The 18,664-nt window shown below is 47.9% G+C and overlaps 1 protein-coding gene across 1 annotated transcript in view; it reads left to right on the forward strand.

Moving 5' to 3' along the window:
• The window catches only part of SMG1 (SMG1 nonsense mediated mRNA decay associated PI3K related kinase), a 99,723-nt gene that overhangs the window by 78,346 nt on the left and 2,713 nt on the right, over positions 1–18,664 (forward strand). The window contains exons 48-62 of the mRNA XM_077316958.1: positions 712–991; positions 1,206–1,478; positions 3,195–3,429; positions 4,375–4,598; positions 5,750–5,900; positions 5,993–6,182; positions 6,382–6,851; positions 8,713–8,850; positions 9,975–10,127; positions 12,076–12,255; positions 13,066–13,293; positions 14,822–15,033; positions 15,726–15,832; positions 16,944–17,123; positions 17,213–17,319. Coding sequence (XP_077173073.1) covers positions 712–991; positions 1,206–1,478; positions 3,195–3,429; positions 4,375–4,598; positions 5,750–5,900; positions 5,993–6,182; positions 6,382–6,851; positions 8,713–8,850; positions 9,975–10,127; positions 12,076–12,255; positions 13,066–13,293; positions 14,822–15,033; positions 15,726–15,832; positions 16,944–17,123; positions 17,213–17,319 — 3,128 coding nt within the window. The remainder of the gene's footprint in view (positions 1–711; positions 992–1,205; positions 1,479–3,194; positions 3,430–4,374; positions 4,599–5,749; positions 5,901–5,992; positions 6,183–6,381; positions 6,852–8,712; positions 8,851–9,974; positions 10,128–12,075; positions 12,256–13,065; positions 13,294–14,821; positions 15,034–15,725; positions 15,833–16,943; positions 17,124–17,212; positions 17,320–18,664) is intronic.

The following is an 18,664-nucleotide window of genomic DNA, read 5'->3' on the forward strand; positions in this document are numbered from 1 at the left end:
GTTGGGTGGTTTCTCCCAGGGTGATCGGGGGGTTCTCATCCAGGCCAGGAAACCCTCCACTAGGCATTCCTGTCAGCTGCAATGCAGTTGTTTTGAGAGCCGGGCATCCCTCAGAAGCTAGAAATTATTCTCCGTGGCCAGCCTGTGCATATCTGGACACAACATGTCAAGGAATGTCGTTTGCAGCTCAGTGCCACTCAGCTTTCTACAGAGAAGCAGCATGTAAATCTTCTCCCATCAGATGTGAGATCTGCTCTGATTGTGGGGGTCTCACCCCTTGGGTTTGGTGCTAAGCAGCCCCATCTCTTCCCCCCCCCCCCAAGGAAACCAGAGTCCAGTAGCACCTTTAATACCAACAAATATTTATTCAGTCTGAGGAAGAGTGCTTGCACTTGAAAGCTCACGCCCTGAATAAATCTTGGTTGGTCTTAAAGGTGCGACTGGACTCTGATTTTATTGGGCTACTTCAGACCTGCACGGCGACCCACTTGAATCTTCCCCCAAGGAATGAAGTAATTTTACGTGTGGACCGGTGGCCAGTTAACGATTGTATTTGATAGCAGACAATTCAGTGTATGTAGCCCTTACTAGCTACAGGAAGAGTTCCTGGATAACTCGGGGAGGGGGGGAATAAAGTGAATGGACTTATGGACTTGAACATGCTGATTCCCCTGTCTCTCCTCCCCCCCCCCCCCGTGACTTCTTTTAAAGGCCCCCCAAGCTACGTGCCAGCGACTGCCTTCCTCCAGAATGCCGGTCAGGCCCACTTGATCAGCCAGTGTGAGCAATTAGAAGGAGAAGTTGGCGCTTTCCTTCAGCAGAGACGGTCGGTTCTGCGCGGGTGTCTTGAGCAGCTGCACAACTACGCGACTGTGGCGCTCCAGTACCCCAAAACCGTGTTTCAGAAGCACCGTGTTGAGCAGTGGAAGACCTGGATGGAAGAGCTCATAGTTAACATGACCATCGACCGCTGTCAGGAGCTTTATAGGAAGTAAGTCTTGGATGCTTTAGGATGCTTAGGGCTGTTCCTGCGTTGAGCAGGGGGTTGGACTAGATGGCCTCTATGGCCCCTTCCAACTCTATGATTCTGTTCTAAGTCAACAGCCGAAGCCCGTGGGGAGACGGAAAGGCTTCAATGGCTGTGAATCTTGAGAACTTCCGAACCTTTGGAAAACGTATGATAATTCTTAGCTTTATTCCCCCAGGTACGAGATTCAGTATGCTCCCCAGCCCCCGCCAGCCGTCTGCCAGTTTATCACCACGACGGAAATGACTTTGCAGAGGTATGCGGCCGACATAAACGCCAGGCTCATCAGGCAGGTGGAGCGCTTGAAGCAGGAAGCCGTCACGGTCCCCGTTTGTGAGGAGCAGTTAAAAGAAATTGAGCGCTGCATTAAGGTCTTTCTCCACGAAAACGGAGAAGAGGGCTCTCTGAGCTTAGCGAGCGTCATCATCTCTGCTCTGTGCACGCTTACCAGGTGAGGTGCTAATATAACCTGAGTGGGTGGTCCCTCCCATCAGAAAGGCCTTTTCTTTCTCTGTTGAGGAGGTTGGTGTGGTTGGTCTGCCTCTTTTAGGGGTGGACAAAAGGGAAGGTATCAAGGGGGGAGAGGCTTCGTCCTGAACTGGGCAGGTCCCATGATGAAGATTGGTGGGGTGAGAATTCTTTCCTTGAAACTAGCTTTTAAATTTGGTCATTTCCCAGTTTTCCCCAGGAGCTGGAGTCTTATGGTTTAATTCACTCTTCCTTCCATACTTGGATATTTGATTTTTGTTGCTGTTGCCAGGCATTCCTTTGAAGCTCCCCACCTTCTCTTTGTCCTTGAAAGTGTGAAGCTTCCCAGCCTGGGCTGACCTAGCATCTGGATTGATACTTGGGGAACCCAGACATTTAGTCTCTGGTTTTCTCGCCCTGTTAGATCAAAGGGGAGGCAGTGTATGGAAACTGGTCTTCCCGCGTTTTTGTTGGGGGTTGTCACCCCCAGTAGATATAAACCCTCTTCTCTCTTTGTTCCCTTTCTTCGCCAATTTCCCTGCTCTGTGTAGTTCTGAAGAACCATGCTAAGCTGTTATTCCTAATAAAGGCTGTACTGCTTTTGGACTAAATAGAGTCATCGTGGTTCTGTCTTAAAGATGGATTTTGCTGCAGGCTGTTTTCCTAGGTCGATAGATACAGAAACCTTTATTGGCATAATGACCAATACAAGTAGGGAGCTACAAAGTAAACATTTTTTAAAAAATCAAGCAGAGTTACTCAGTTTTGTTAAAAACAAGGAATTAATTCTAAAACCCTTGCCTAAAAATGCTCCAATACGGGCCGTTTGGGCAGGATCCTTACATCAAGTAATTTATGAACTTATTACAATTTCATCACAGTGGAATTGAAGGGAGGATAGAATGTCAGATATCACATAGCGGTAGAAAGAAAACTTGGAGCAAAACAAAATAATATGAGGAAGAAGATCGGGAACCATACAACCATGAAAACACAGTCTCTCCGCTAAATCAGCGGTCCCCAACCTTCATCTGGTCAGGGACCGCCTCCGGGGGTGGGGGTGAGCCAGCGGCCCGGCTGCCGCAGTTGCTCAAAAACACGCACGCGCGTAACTGCCGTGCATGCGCGTTTTGGCCACCAGGGGGCACAAACAATTTGGCCACCAGGGGGCAGCAATTCCATGTGTGCGCGTTACCGGCGCGCCGGCTGCCGTGCCGGCCTCTTTCCCCCCCTCTCACTGCAGGGGGGGAGGCAGGCGCGGCCGCTGGCGGCCTGGTACGATGGCATTTGCAGCCCGGTACCGGGCCGCGGACCGAGGGTTGGGGACCCCTGTGCTAAATGAATACGGTTAAACCTCCCTAAGAGAACATTAAAAAAGGGAAAGAGTTCAGCCGGGCAAGCAGGAAAGCTTTCCTGTGGGAGTAATCTTCAATAATGGTCAGGTAGGGTCTATTTTCCTAGGATCCTGACACTAACGAATCAGATCCCTGACACTGGAGACTTGCTGAGCAGTGAATACATTTGAGATGTCAATGTTGATTTCTCATGTATCGTTTTTTTCCCCCTCCTGGTTCTAAAATGCTGTACTTGGTGATGTTATTTTGCCTTTATGTCCCGAGTCTTAATGATCGCTTCCAAGGAAGCTGCGGCAAGTGGAGTCCGGGCCCCTCCTTATGAATGAACTGACTTCTCCCTTTAGGCGTAATCTGATGATGGAAGGGGCGGCATCCAGTGCCGGAGAGCAGCTGGTAGACCTGACTTCCCGGGACGGAGCCTGGTTCCTGGAGGAGTTGTGCAGCATGAGCGGCAACGTGACGTGTCTTGTGCAGCTGCTGAAGCAGTGTCATTTGGTCCCCCAGGATTTAGACATCCCGAACCCCATTGAAGCGTCCGAAGCCATTCACCTCGCAAATGGAGTTTACATCTCGCTTCAGGTGAAAAGTGGCAGCAGTGCATTGTCGGGTCCAAATAAAGGTTGGGAAAAGGTCAAGGTTAACACAGAGTCTCGTTTAGGTTGGGCCTGCAACGCAGAATAAGCCCACCGAGAGCCAGCGAAAGGTTTTTCCCGTCCTCAAAGTTTGCAGGCCTTTCTGATTTTCTCATGATTCTCATGGCACTGTTTGTGTTATGAATGGATATTCCAAACTAGGAACCAGTGAAATAGTTGTTGTGACATTCTTTTCCTAGCGGGGATTTATGGGCCCACATTAGATCTGCCCTCCAGGAGATGCACTGGTTAACTGCTCTGTGGGGAGAGGCAGCCCAGATCTTGAATGTCAATACCAACACCTTGAACCTGATCTGGAATGCCACCAGTCACCAGTGCATCTCCTGGAGGGCAGATCTAATGTGGGCCCTTCATGCGGTCCCCATAAGGACCCATGGTGCATTTTGCACCAGCTGCAAACTCCAGATCTGGGCTAAGGGCAGCCCCACAGAGAGCGAGTTGCAGTAATCTAGCCTGGAGTTGCATGGATCACTGTGACAAGGCCTCTGGGGGCAAGATAAGGCACCTAGTAGCTTCACCTGGTATAAAACACCTGGTGAGCTAAACTCATACCCTGCGCCTCCATTGATAAGCCAGCCTCAAAGGTTACCCCTAAGCTCTTAACAGTGCGTGACGCTGTTAGTTGTACTCTATCAAGGCAGGGTAGACACACTTGTCCCTTCTTTCCCCAGTCACAGGGCCTCCATTTTCGAGTGGTTCAGCTTCAGGCAGCTCTGCCGGAGCCATCCCACCACAGCCTCCAGGCATCTACCCAATAATTCAGCTGCCCATCAACAACATACTCGTGACACCCCAGCCCTATCCCACTGGACCCAGCTGTGCAAGAGGGCGCATATAAACGTTGAATAATATTTTGTGTTCTTCACGACAGGAATTAAATTCCAATTTCCGCCAGATCATTTTCCCCGAGGCTCTCAGGTGCTTGATGAAGGGCGAATACACTTTGGAAAGCATGCTGAACGAACTCGACAGCCTCATTGAGCAAACAACCGACGTTCCTTTGCAAACCCTGGTGGAGTCTCTTCAGGCTTATCTAAGAAATGCCGCCATGGGGCTTGAGGAAGAAACACACAGTCATTACATTGATGTTGCAAGGTAAGTCCAGGGGCTTGTGTGGTCTTTTCACTGTGCTTTGGATTCTCCCCTGCCCACGTAGGTTCTTCATTATATAGGAACGATAGAATCACAGAATCATGGAATCATAGAATCCTAGAGTTGGAAGGGGCCACACAGGCCATCTAGTCCAACCACCTGCTCAACACAAGATCATAGAATCATAGAATCATAGAGTTGGAAGGGGCCACACAGGCCATCTAGTCCAACCCCCTGCTCAACACAGGTTCATAGAATCATAGAATCCTAGAGTTGGAAGGGGCCACACAGGCCATCTAGTCCAACCACCTGCTCAACACAAGATCATAGAATCATAGAATCCTAGAGTTGGAAGGGGCCATACAGGCCATCTAGTCCAACCCCCTGCTCAACGCAGGATCATAGAATCATAGAATCCTAGAGTTGGAAGGGGCCACACAGGCCATCTAGTCCAACCACCTGCTCAACACAGGTTCATAGAATCATAGAATCCTAGACTTGGAAGGGGCCACACAGGCCATCTAGTCCAACCCCCTGCTCAACACAGGTTCATAGAATAATAGAATCATAGAGTTGGAAGGGGCCATAGAGGCCATCTAGTCCAACGCCCTGCTCAACGCAGGATTAGCCCTAAGCATCCAAGAAAAGTGTGTATCCAAACTTTGCTTGAAGACTGCCAGTGAGGGGGAGCTCACCACCTCTAGGCAGCCTATTCCACTGCTGAACTACTCTGACTATGAAAATTTTTCCCCTGATATCTAGCCTGTATCGTTGTACTTATAGTTTAAACCCATTACTGCGTGTCTTCTCCTCTGCAGCCAATGGGAACAGCATCCTGCCCTGTTGAGTAACCAACCAAGATCTCTTTCTTCCATTGCTATACGTCTTTGGATTAGAATCATAGAATCACAGAATCATAGAGTTGGAAGGGGCCATACAGGCCATCTAGTCATAGAATCATAGAGTTGGAAGGGGCCATACAGGCCATCTAGTCATAGAATCATAGAGTTGGAAGGGGCCATACAGGCCATCTAGTCCAACCCCCTGCTCAACACAGGATCAGCCCAAAGCATCCTAAAGCATCCAAGAAAAGTGTGTATCCAACAAGCCAAACCGTTGTCAGTACAAGTTCTTCCCTTTCTTCCTTGGCGTAGGATGCTTCATGCCCAGTACGGTGAACTCATTCAGCCGAGGAATGGCTCAGTGGATGAAACGCCCAAAATGTCAGCTGGCCAGATGCTGTTGGTCGCCTTTGATGGCATGTTCGCCCAAGTGGATACAGCATTCGGATTGTTGGTCGAAAAGGTACAGCCTGAGACGGCCAGGATTGTCAGTAAGGCGTGGGAGAGAGGGAAGGGCGGGGCACGCTGATTAACCCTTTGTTTGACCCCATGCAGCTCAATAAGATGGAGATCCCCATGGCCTGGCGCAAGATTGACATCATCAGGGAAGCTCGCAGTACCCAGGCGAACTTTTTCGACGACGACAACAATCGGCAAGTTTTGGAAGAGATTTTCTTTCTGAAACGACTGCAGACAATTAAGGAATTTTTCAGACTCTGCAGCACTTTTTCTAAAACGCTTTCAGGTAAGTACAGAGAACTTTTTACAGGTGTAAATTTGAGAAACGTTGGTGGGTGATGGTTTGGAATGGCATTTCATTTCACAATGAGCGAGAGGGTTGTGAGTGTCCTGCATAGTGCAGGGGGTTGGACTAGATGACCCAGGAGGATGACCCAGGATTCTATGATTCTGTGTGCTACTCTGGAATAATTTTCCTTTCCAAGGTATCAGTTCCATCGAAGGACAGAACACAGTGAACGGGCCGGTGCCGATGGTGAACGTGAAAGCCCTGTACCGGAATTCCTGCTTCAGCGAGGACCAAATGGCCAAGCCGATCAAAGCCTTCACCGCGGACTTTGTGCGGCAGCTTTTGATCGGCCTTCCCAACCAAGCCTTGGGGCTCACCCTGTGCAGCTTCATCAGCGCTCTGGGCGTGGACATAATCGCCCAGGTGGAGGCCAAGGACTTTGGGGCCGAGAGCAAAGTGTCCGTGGACGACCTGTGCAAGAAAGCGGTGGAGCACAACATCCAGGTGGGCCGGTTTTCACAGCTGGTCATGAACCGGGCAACGGTGCTGGCCAGCTCCTACGACACTGCCTGGAAGAAGCACGACCTGGTCCGGAGGCTCGAAACCAGCATTTCTTCTTGCAAGACGAGCCTTCAGAGAGTCCAGTTGCATATCGCGATGTTCCAGGTAAGGGGCCTTCGGAGGCTCTGTCTTTGGAAAGCCTTTCAGGCTGCGTTTGGGAGCATCGGCAAGAACATGGGACCGGCGGCTGCTGTTTACAGCAACACGCCCTTCTGGATCATCTCCTTAGGGCCGCACTCTCACCTCACCTCCTTGCACGTCCACTCCGTCCTCACAAAATATAGTAGGTTGCCAGGATGACTAGTGCTAGTTTCTAAAGTGCCCCCAGACTTTTGTCCTATTGTGGCACAAAAGGCTAATGTGGCTGCCCTGCTGGACTCTTCCGGCAGATGCCGTCCCCTGGCTTTGCACCTGGCTTCATTTATTCCGGATGGAAGTGATCACTGGCATGAAGTGGAGGCAGCTGTATTGCTACGTTGACAGCACATGGAAGACATTAGTCAATGTTATCAGTGTGCAATTCACTTGTGTAGCCCAGTAAGATAAAATTACTTTTTTTTTCTATGAGAGCCAGCGTGCTAATAGTGGTGGACTCTAATTTGGAGACCTGAGTATGATGCCCCACTCCCCCACAGGCAGTCAGCTGGGTGATCTTTGGTCAGTCACAGTTCTCTCAGAACTCTCAGCCTCACCAGATATCTGTTGTGGGGAGGGGAAGGGGAAGTGATTGTAAGCTGCTTGGAGGCTCCTTCAGAAGAAGGAGGAGAAGGAGAAGAAGGAGGAGGAGAAGGGAGTTGGTTCTTATATGCCATTTTTCTCTGCCAGAAGGAGTCTCAAAGCGGCTTCCATTCGCCTTCCCTTTCCTCTCCCCACAACAGACACCCTGTGAGGGAGGTGGTGCTGAGAGAGCCCTGAGATTACTGAAGAAGAAGAAGAGTTGGTTCTTATATACCGCTTTTCCCTACCCAAAGGACTCTCAAAGCGGCTTCCATTCGCCTTCCCTTTCCTCTCCCCACAACAGACACCCTGTGAGGGAGGTGGTGCTGAGAGAGCCCTGAGATTACTGAAGAAGAAGAAGAGTTGGTTCTTATATACCGCTTTTCCCTACCCAAAGGACTCTCAAAGTGGCTTACAGTCGCCTTCCCTTTCCTCTCCCCACAACAGACACCCTGTGAGGTGGGTGAAGCTGAGAGAGCCCTGATATTCCTGCTTGGTCCGAACAGTTTTATCAGTGCCGTGGCGAGCCCAAGGTCACCCAGCTGGCTGCATGTGGGGGAGCGCAGAATCGAACCCAGCTCGCCAGATTAGAAGTCCGCCCTCCTAACCACTACACCAAACTGGCTGAGATAGTAAATAGCAAGATACAAAATACCAGCTCTTTTTGTCCTTTCTTTATATAACGGGAAGATGGAGTGCACCAAATTCAATTATTCAGAGAGTTTAAAATTACAATAGAGCTAATGTATATTTTAAATATATAAATCCTCTCCCCTACCCCACGTCAGCCTGGCCAGATCTTAAGAGGCTCTCCGCACGGTTTTTGGCCGCTTTCCTCCTTGAAGGAGGCAGGGTCTGTGTGCCAGGGCGTGTGTGTTTTCTTTACTTTTAGGCCGCATTGTAAAGCTGTATAGTTCAGGGAGGCCTTTTCCTGACTTGGTATTTAATCGGTTAATTTGCTTGTTTGGTTGAAAGCTGCTTTGACCAGGAGCATAGAAAAACAGCAGCTAAATAATGAAATCTGGCTGTGCCTTCTAGAAGAGGTTTTTTCCCCCGTTTGTTAGCAGCATAGGTTAATAATCAGGGTTCCTTAAATTCTGTAAACGTTTCCAGTCGCTGAGGGAACTGCTGGATCATTTAATTCTGATTTTTTCTTCCTAAGAATAGGCATCTACAATTTTTGCGTGTATTTGCTGTTGATTTCCATCGCAACTAAAATGTATCACCCTCCTCCCCCCAAAAAAAACAGTGGCAGCATGAAGATCTCCTTATCAGTCACCCCCAAACCATGACAGTCACTCCTCCACCTCGCTCTGCGATTTTGGCGAATATGAAGAAGAAACTTCACACCCTTGGCCAGATTGAAGCCTCGATCGCAGCCGTCCAGGTAGGGTTCTTCTCGCGTGATGGAGTCCCATAGAGACACGATGCTCCTGTCTTAAAAATCTCAAGCACTTGTTGGGGGCCAGCACAGTAGTGTGAGTGATTCTATTTAGAACAGGGGTAGCCAAACGGGCCTCTTGTGGCGCAGAGTGGTAAGGCAGCGATATGCTGTCTGAAGCTGTCTGCCCATGAGGTTGGGAGTTTGATCCCAGCAGCCGGCTCAATGTGGACTCAACCTTCCATCCTTCCGAGGTCGGTAAAATGAGGACCCAGCTTGCTGCTGGGAGGTTAATGGTAATGACTGGGGAAGGCACTGGCAAACCACCCCGTATTGAGTCTGCCATGAAAACGTTGGAGGGCGACACCCCAAGGGTCAGACATGACCCGGTCCTTGCACAGGGGATACCTTTACCTTTAGCCAAACTGCAGCCCTCCAGATGTTCGCTGGCAGGGGGTCCTGGGAATTGTAGTCCATGGACATCTGGAGGGCCGCAGTTTGACTACCCCTGATTCAGAACAACAATTATTACTGAATCGTTTTAAATCCCAGACGAGTATGCAGGTGTTACCAAGATGCAATCTGTGTCAGCAGAGTTGTCATATTTTCAGCGTCATAATTTCCCCGTTACTACTTTCACGTAGCCAGAAAAATCAGACTACACGACAGCAGCCTTCAGCTCTAGTAGAGGGTCGTTATAAGAGCATTCTCCTCACACTGAGACGTTTCCGTGGGAGTGGCCAAACTGACTCAAGAGAGCATATATTGTTCCATTGTCCTGCTAATACAGACCTTCCTAGCAACTTGATTGATGTTTTCAGAACACAATTTGAATTTGAATTGAACACCAGGATGTGAATCGAGCAAAGAGACTACTAAGTGATGAGTCCCCCCCAAGTCACAACTCAGCTGGCTAAGTTCTGTGCCAATGCCATAAAAACCCGATGCTCCAAATCGTGTCATATTAAATGACCATATTCTTTTGGTCTTTTATGCACTGGCTTTATATAACTTGCTCTGAATGACTGCAATAAAGTTTGACTGACTGACAGCAGCCCCCCGAAAATGCTAAGGGAAACTTTCTAGGCCGGCTAGGGCGTCTCGATTTTTCACTTTGTTTACTCTCTCAGGAGAAGCTGGCCGCGCTCGAAGCCAGTATTGAGCAGCGCTTGAAATGGGCTGGCGGCGCCAATCCGGCATTAGCCCCGGTCCTCCAAGATTTTGATGCCACGATTGCGGAAAGAAGAAACCTCGTCCTTAAAGAGGGTCAACGAGCCAACCAGGTACTGTGAGGGACGGGACTCGAGAAGCTCTGGTTGATGTCAGTAACATAAACACTTCACGCGAGAGAGAAGCCAGACTAGCCGCCTGTTTCCGGTCACAGGGTCCTGAAGGCTTTTCTCCCCTTTCCAGCTGCAGCCCCCTGAACTGTTTACTCTGTAGAAGAAGAAGAAGAAGAGTTGGTTCTTATATGCCGCTTTTCCCTACCCGAAGGAGGCTCAAAGCGGCTTACAGTCGCCTTCCCTTTCCTCTCCCCACAACAGACACCCTGTGGGGTGGGTGAGGCTGACAGAGCCCTGATAATCCTGCTCGGTCAGAGCAGTTTTATCAGTGCTGTGGCGAGCCCAAGGTCACCCAGCTGGCTGCATGTGGGGGAGCGCAGAATCAAACCCGGCATGCCAGATTAGAAGTCCCGCACGCCTAACCACTACACCAAACTGGCTCTCTGGTCATCCGAACCTCAGGAACTAGTATAGAAGAAAGAGCAGGGAGTTGCAGTGGAGGAAAGAATTGACAGAAATCAGCATCTGCCTCTTTGGAAAACTTTTTAAAAATTGTCTTTTGGCATGCAGGCCACTTAGCAAAAACTTCCAGAGAGATTTCAGAACAGTATTTGTCCTATCCGTGGAGTTACCACGGAGGTATTTTGTACTGAGAGAATCCCAAATGTATGGAGACGCTTGATCAGAGTGTCGTGTGCTCTAAGAATCCGTTAATATTTCCAGTTCCTTTTGCGGAAAGCGGCTTGCTGTCCTTTCCCAACATCTGAATGCCATTGTTTGCCTAAAGTCATTTGGGCTCTCTTGGGGCTCTGATTTTGTCTTCCAGACAAGAATGATCAGGTTCTTAAGAGGAGAAAAATGGGTGAAGTATTATTGTAGCGGAAGACAGGGAAAGTGGTAAATTTCCTTGCCAGGGAAAGAAACTTAGTATCATGTGAGGATGAACAATATAGTCAATGGTGCCTGGCAGAAAAGTTTGGTCTTCATGTACTGGGTCCCCTCTTCACCTCAGTGGATTGTAATATGCAAAACTGTTCCAAATTCCTGATTTTAAATGGCCTCAAATAAAGCTGTGGAGTCGGTGTGCAGACCACACTCTTGATTGGCAGCAGTGAGGAGTAGAACGGCTATTCCATCTCCAGGTACCATTCCCTAACTCCAGCAAAATGGAAGCCCCAGGTAGCTCCTGGTGATAATACATGTTTTGGAATTACCTATCCCTATCTGTTTCTCTTCACACTCATGGAAAGAGTTGGGCGACTCCTCCAATAATCTAAATTAGCCGTTTGGACACTTTTAAAATTTCGTATGTTGAGTTGCAGCAGTACGGCTTGGGGTCAAATCTGGAAACTGTAGATGGGAAAGAGTGACAGCCTTTAAATGAAGGCAGCATTCTTCATCCTCTGTCCATTTGATCAGAAAGAAACATAGAAACATAGAAAAATAGAGTTGGAAGGGACCTCGTGGGTCATCTAGTCCAACCCCCTGCACTATGCAGGACACGCACATCCCTGTCGCTCATCCACTGTCACCTGCCACCCCCTTGAGCCTTCACAGAATCAGGTAGCTATCCAGCCTCTGCTTAAAAATCTCCAAAGATGGAGAACCCACCACCTCCCGAGGAAGCCTGTTCCACTGAAAAACCGCTCTAACAGTCAGGAACTTTTTCTGGATGTTTAGACGGAATTTCTTTTGCATTAATTTCATCCCATTGGTTCTGGTCTGTCCCTCTGGGGCAAGAGAGAACAACTCTGCTCCATCCTCTACATCAGGGGTAGTCAACCTGTGGTCCTCCAGATGTCCATGGACTACCGAAGGACCACAGGCTGACTACCCCTGCTCTACATTGCACCCTTTTAAATATTTGAAGATGGTTTAAGTTGCAAATGCTTGTGTCTCCTCCGATGCCGTGTTAAGCTTCTTTCTCCCCCCCCCCCCCATCTTGCAGGTCACTTTCCTCTGCAGCAACATCATTCATTTTGAAAGTCTGCGTACCAGAACAGCCGAAGCCTTAAACTTAGACGCCGCCTTGTTTGAACTGGTCAAGCGTTGCCAACAAATGTGTTCGTTTGCATCCCAGTTTAACAGCTCCGTGTCGGAACTGGAGCTTCGTTTGCTTCACAGAATGGTAAGCGGGGTTGGAAAGCCAGCAGTGGGACAGATGTCGGGATCCAAATGGCTGGCTCCTTCGTTGCTTTGCCTGACTTCATTTCCTGCCCGCTCAGCACTCTAGGTGCTGTAAGTCTAACGCAGGGGTAGTCAAACTGGGGCCCTCCAGATGTCCATGGACTACAATTCCCAAGAGCCCCCTGCCAGCGAATGCTGGCAGGGGGCTTCTGGGAATTGTAGTCCATGGACATCTGGAGGGCCGCAGTTTGACTACCCCTGGTCTAACGTGTCCTTTCAGGCGCCGTGCCAAACCATAATAAAGTTTTAACACGAAGGCTGGGTTGAGCCATTGCCAGTTAGTTATGACACATGTTTTAGATTGTGGTTTTTAGGCTTGCTTTGTTTTGTTGTTGATTACGTTTATTCGGTCAATTGACCCATATAAATGATACGTATGCAGAAAACTGGAATTAATAATAGAAGTTAATATATACAAGAATATTGCTCCATGAGTATTAAAATAGTAAAACAGTTTTAAGCAATGAATTGTTGGGAGCGAAATTAATGTTAATGGGGGAAGGGGAACAAAAAGGGGTTATAACATGTAAACTGGCTTGTTTTAAATACGTTGATTTGGGTTGCCACATTTATGCCTTGCCATTCCTTCCATAAAATGCTGGCATAAGATGGTGATTGTCTCATCCGAGAAGCCCGGATGTTAGGTTGAGGCTCAAAGCTTCACGGCTGAGCAAGCCACCTGGGCCGGCTTCACTTCTGCAGATGAGTTCCCAAAGCTGGCCGATGTGTCTGAAATGTCCCTTTGCTTCAGGGCACCAATCTCGAGCATCCCATTGGGAGCTCCGAATGGCTTCTCTCAGCTCACAAGCAGCTGACGCAGGACATGGCGACGCAGAGAACCGTCCAAGCCGAAAGGGAACAGCAGACGGAGACGGTGTGCGAAACCATTCAGAATCTAGTCGATAGTATTAAAACGGTGCTCACGGGCCATAACAGACAACTGGGAGATGTCAAACATCTGCTGAAGGCCATGGCCAAGGTAAGGAGACTGGACATATTCACGGGGATGGGTCTGGAACAGGGGTAGTCAAACTGCAGCCCTCCAGCTGTCCACGGACTACAATCCCCATGAGCCCCTGCCAGCGTTTGCTGGAGGGCTGCAGTTTGACTACCCCTGGTCTGAAGGATTGATCTGGCTTTTTTGATATCGGATGTTTTTGAAGCAGTTATACTTGGACCCGTCCCTTTTCCCAAGCTTCATCATCAAGTTTTAATTTAAGAATGGCTATTGGTATTGAGAGTGAGTCTATCGGAGGAGCTTCAAGTATCCTATAGGAACATTCAACACAATTTTGTGACCCCTGGTTGCGGTACTAATGAATGCTCACCATGAGGCAGCTCTAAGCCTCCCCTTAAAAAAAAAGAAAGAAAGAGAAAGAAAGAAAGCAAGAAAAAGCTAGAGCTATCTTCCTGCTAGGTCAAATACTGCAGAAGCCATGCTGTTGGTTAAGAAGTCCAGGTGACTTCTCTGATGAAATTCTCTTTTAATGACTCTCCCTCAATTTCTCCGGTGCCAGGCAGCCCCTAGGCCAGGTGATATCGATGGCTCCCTCTTCCCACCCCTGTTATTAGACTTTTTTTTTGGGGGGGGGGGTTGGGGGGATGGGTGATTGTGTAAATACCACCATGTTTCTGTGCTGCTGTTATGTTTTTATGTCCTGCATTTTAATTTTAATGGGGTTTTTATTGAGGTTTTAAAGGTAAAGGTAAAGGTATCCCCTGTGCAAGCACCGAGTCATGTCTGACCCTTGGGGTGACGCCCTCTAGTGTTTTCATGGCAGACTCAATACGGGGTGGTTTGCCAGTGCCTTCCCCAGTCATGACCGTTTACCCCCCAGCAAGCTGGGTACTCATTTGACCGACCTCGGAAGGATGGAAGGCTGAGTCAACCTTGAGCCGGCTGCTGGGATCGAACTCCCAGCCTCATGGGCAAAGCTGTCAAATGGCTGCCTTACCACTCTGCGCCACAAGAGGCTCATATTGAGGTTTTAGCTCAGGACAATTGCGACCCGCCACGAGCCAGTCTCAGGAGTGGTGGGAAATAAATGTAATAATTTATTAGTAGTTTAGTGTCTCATTGTTCCCGTCAACTCAGATCATTCAAGAAGCTAATATTGAGAGCTGATTCCATAGAGTTCACCTCAACATTTGGGGGAGGGGGGGACCATAGAGTTCACCCCAACATTTTGGGAGGTGAGGGGGCCATCTATGCAGATCATCAGTACGTTGAGGACCCGATGGCTACACTGTTGCACCAATTTGAAAGAATGGAGCAGTAGGGGCTGTGTGTTGGTACAAAGTTACAGAAGCATTGGGCCTGGACTTGATGCTGCATTGAGTAGGGAGGTAGACCAGATGGCCTGTATGGCCTCTTCCAGCTCTTGCGATTCTGTTCTATGACTTCCCTAGCCATTTCCATGATTCTTAGCAAATATGCTTTCCACTGTTAGCCGTGCCAAGAGATTCGAACGGTCTGCGGTCTCTAATGCGTCGTTATTTCATTCTAGGACGAAGAGGCAGCTCTGGCTGACGGAGAAGACGTTCCTTATGAGAACAGTGTTAGGCAGTTCTTGGGTGAATATAAATTATGGCAAGACAATATTCAGACGGTTCTATTCACGTTAGTTCAGGCTATGGGCCAGGTTCGCAGCCAGGAACATATTGAAATGCTGCAGGAAATCACGCCCACCCTGAAAGAGCTGAGATCCCAGAGTCAAAGGTAAGTTTCCAGGTATGGTCTGTGTGAGAGCCAGCTTGATGTAGTGGTTAAGAGCAGCAGAACTGGGTTTGATATTCCCCACTTCTCCACATGCAGCCAGCTGGGTGACTTGGGCTAGTCACAGTCCTGTCAGCTGTTCTCACAGAGCAGTTTTCTCCCAGAGCACTCTTAGCCCCACCTGCCTCACAGGGTGTCTCTTGTGGAACAATTGTAAGCTGCTTTGAGACTCCAGGTAGTGAAAAGCAGGGTGTAAAACCCAGTTGTTGTTCTTGCTGTCTTGGATGTCTGTTTTCAGTCAAATTTTGACATATTCTAGTTTTCAGATGCTGGCAGAAGTTGGCAGAACCTGAAAGACAAATTGGATTCAGCATCTTCTAGGACAGGAGTAGTCAAACTGCGGCCCTCCAGATGTCCATGGACTACAATTCCCAGAAGCCCCTGCCAGCGAACTCTGGCAGGGGCTTCTGGGAATTGTAGTCCATGGACATCTGGAGGGCCGCAGTTTGACTACCCCTGTCCTAGGATAAATGTTGCTGCGCATCACATAAAAATATGTGGCAAAATGGTCTCTACTAACCTTCTGACTTGAAATACGTTGCAATATTTCTGACTTCACATGTTTTCTGATGCAGGCATTTGCATTGATTTCCTACTTATAGCTTAAAAATTGATTTATCTCTTTGTATTTCTAGTGTCTACAATAATCTAGTGAGTTTTGCATCGCCCTTAGTCACAGATACAACAAACGAATGCTCAAGTCCAACGTCTGCTGCTACTTGTCAGCCAACATTTGCTGCAGGTGAATTAACAGTTTATGTTTAATATATATATATCTTCAGATGTAGTCCTCATGCTCCTGGCCTGACTCCTGGCCTGTGGTTTGGTGAGGGTGGGAGAAGCAGCACTCAGGCAAAAGTGATGAATGATTGCCCCCTGCTGTCGTAGCATTACGACAGAGTCCATTAGAGCAGGGGTAGTCAACCTGTGGTCCTCCAGATGTTCATGGACTACAACTCCCATGAGCCCCTGCATTTGCTGGCAAGGGTTCATGGGAATTGTAGTCCGTGGACATCTGGAGGACCACAGGTTAACTACCCCTGCATTAGAGGCTGTTAAATCTGCACCTATTCACTCCTAGTGGAAGAAGTCTCAGCCTCCCTCTGAACAAGATGGGATGGGATAGATTGTTGGGGTTTTATGGGGGTTTTATTATCTTTTAATGTTTTATTCTGTGAACCGCCGCAGGTTCCTTGGAAATGCGGCGGAATGCAAAACGAAATAATAAATAAATAAATAAATAAATTTTCCAAAGTAAAATGGAAAGAACTAAAATTATCACTTTACATCGTGGAATTCAGTTGCTTCACATAGGAGAGCAAATGTTTTCCTTTTTTATTGGAAAAATCCTGTACGTTTATTTTTGTTTTAGTATATTTATATATGCTTTATATTCTACCTTCCCTTGTGGCTCAGGGTGGTTTACAATGAAAATGGAGCCTCGGGGCATTTACAGTGAAAACAGAGAGATGAAGGCACAATAAAAATTTGTGGTACAATATGCAGGCATCTTATAACAAATATATAACATATGTTAAGAGCCTCTTGTGGTGCAGGGTGGTATGGCAGCAGACATGCTGTCTGAAGCTCTGACCATGAGTCTGGGAGTTCAGTTCCAGCATCCGGCTCAAGGTCGACTCAGCCTTCCAGCCTTCTGAGTGTTATATAAATTATATATTATAAACTTATATATATAGCTTGTAACTTACACTGTTGCCATATTCCAACTGTGTAAATGTTTTTATTTTTTATTTTGTTCTGGGACAACCCTGGCTATGCTTCCTTGTCCTCAGTTTATAAGTGACCTTCATTTCCCTTTTAATGGCATTCTCCCTATCTTTGTGTCTCGGTAGCGGTTCGTAGCAATACGGGGCAGAAAACTCAGCCAGAGGTCATGTCACAGAATACAAGAAAGTTAGTTCAGAAAACGCTTGCACCCTCAGCGGACACTCCTCCTGGCACAATCGCAGGAACTGCTAAGAGCGTTGTGTCTAGTCCGAAAAAGGCCATCAGGGATCCTAAAACAGGCAAAGGTAAGCCGTCGGATGAAAGCAGGTAGGAGTACTCCCCTTTATAATGAGTAACGCACTTAACGGATTTCAATGGGCTTTCCCTTTTTAAGCTGTGCAAGAACGGAATTCGTATGCAGTAAGTGTGTGGAAACGTGTCAAAGCCAAGTTAGAGGGTCGGGACTTGGATCCCAACAGGAGAACATCTGTTGCTGAACAGGTAATTAATTCCATGAGACAATCACTTTCTTCTTTGAGTTCTGCCAAAGCAACATCTTTGAAACTTGATTTACCATTTTGGGCCAGTGAATGTTTGTGCCCTCTTGTGGGAAAAGGCCTGGGAAGTATTTTTGCCACACACATGCATTTCTATAGGGGCCTGTTGCCTCCGGTCTGTTTAGGTCACATACTTTTCTAGTATAAATATGACAATATCCATGGTAAAATTAAAAGCATTCAGTATGAATGCTTATTTCACATTCAGTATGAATGCTCATTTCAAACGTTGACAGATGACATTTTCATGGACTTTAAAAATCAGTATTTGACATCTTATTTTTATGTGGAAGTAAGTCCCCCGAAGCTTATTTCTGCATGGAATTTCAGTTCTGGGACTGTAGAATTCAGTGACCCCACACTGTGACAGGTTTCTCCGCATTCTTTTAAAAATCACCAGTTCAGTTAATTGTAGACATACCGAGCTTTTATTTAGCTGCTCTTCTGATAAAGGGATTTGGGTGGATATGTGATTTCTGTCCACCTTTGCTCCAGGAAACAAACATGAAACAAAATAATAGCATTCATCCTTTTATCCTTCCCTTAAGCCATCCCAGCACGGTAGCCAATAGTTCTGACAACAAGTAGAGTAATCTTTTACTTTTTATTTCTTTAGTTTTGTTGCAATAAACTGTCATTGCTCGGCCAGCTAACTGTGCGTGCATAAAGTCTGCTGCAGATGCATTGTTCATATGCAGCATTTGAGAGTAGAGTCCAATACATGTAGATTCCTAGAGTTGGGAGGGGCCATACAGGCCATCTAGTCTAACCTCCTGCTCAGTGCAGGATCAGCCTAAAGCATCCAGGATAAGCATCTCTCCAGTCACAGCTTGAAGTCTGCTAGTGGGGGAGAGCTCACCACCTCAGGCAGCCAATTCCACTGTTGAACTACTGTGAAACCCCCCCCCCCGGATACTGTTCTGTATGTAGCTTAAACCCATTACTGTGGGTCCTATCCTCTGCTGCCCACAGGAACCACTCCCTGCCCCCCTCTCAGTAACAATTGTGCCCCCTCCCTGCCTCCTCTTCTCCAGGCTGAACATTCCCAAGTCCCTCAGCCTTTCCTCAAAGGGCTTGGTCCTCATACCATTCTCATCGCTCTCCTCTAAACCCTCTGTTTTGTCCACATCCTTTTTGAAGTGAGGCCTCCAGGTGCGGTCTGACCCATGCGGTATAGAGCAGGACCGACATCTTGCGTCTTTGATGTGATGCCTGTGTGGATACAGCCCAAGACTGCATTCGCCTCCTTTACCACCGCACCACCCTGCCTGCTCATATTTAGCTTACAG

This window comes from Paroedura picta, chromosome 17, assembly GCF_049243985.1.
Source record: "Paroedura picta isolate Pp20150507F chromosome 17, Ppicta_v3.0, whole genome shotgun sequence".
Taxonomy (NCBI): Eukaryota; Metazoa; Chordata; class Lepidosauria; order Squamata; family Gekkonidae; genus Paroedura; species Paroedura picta.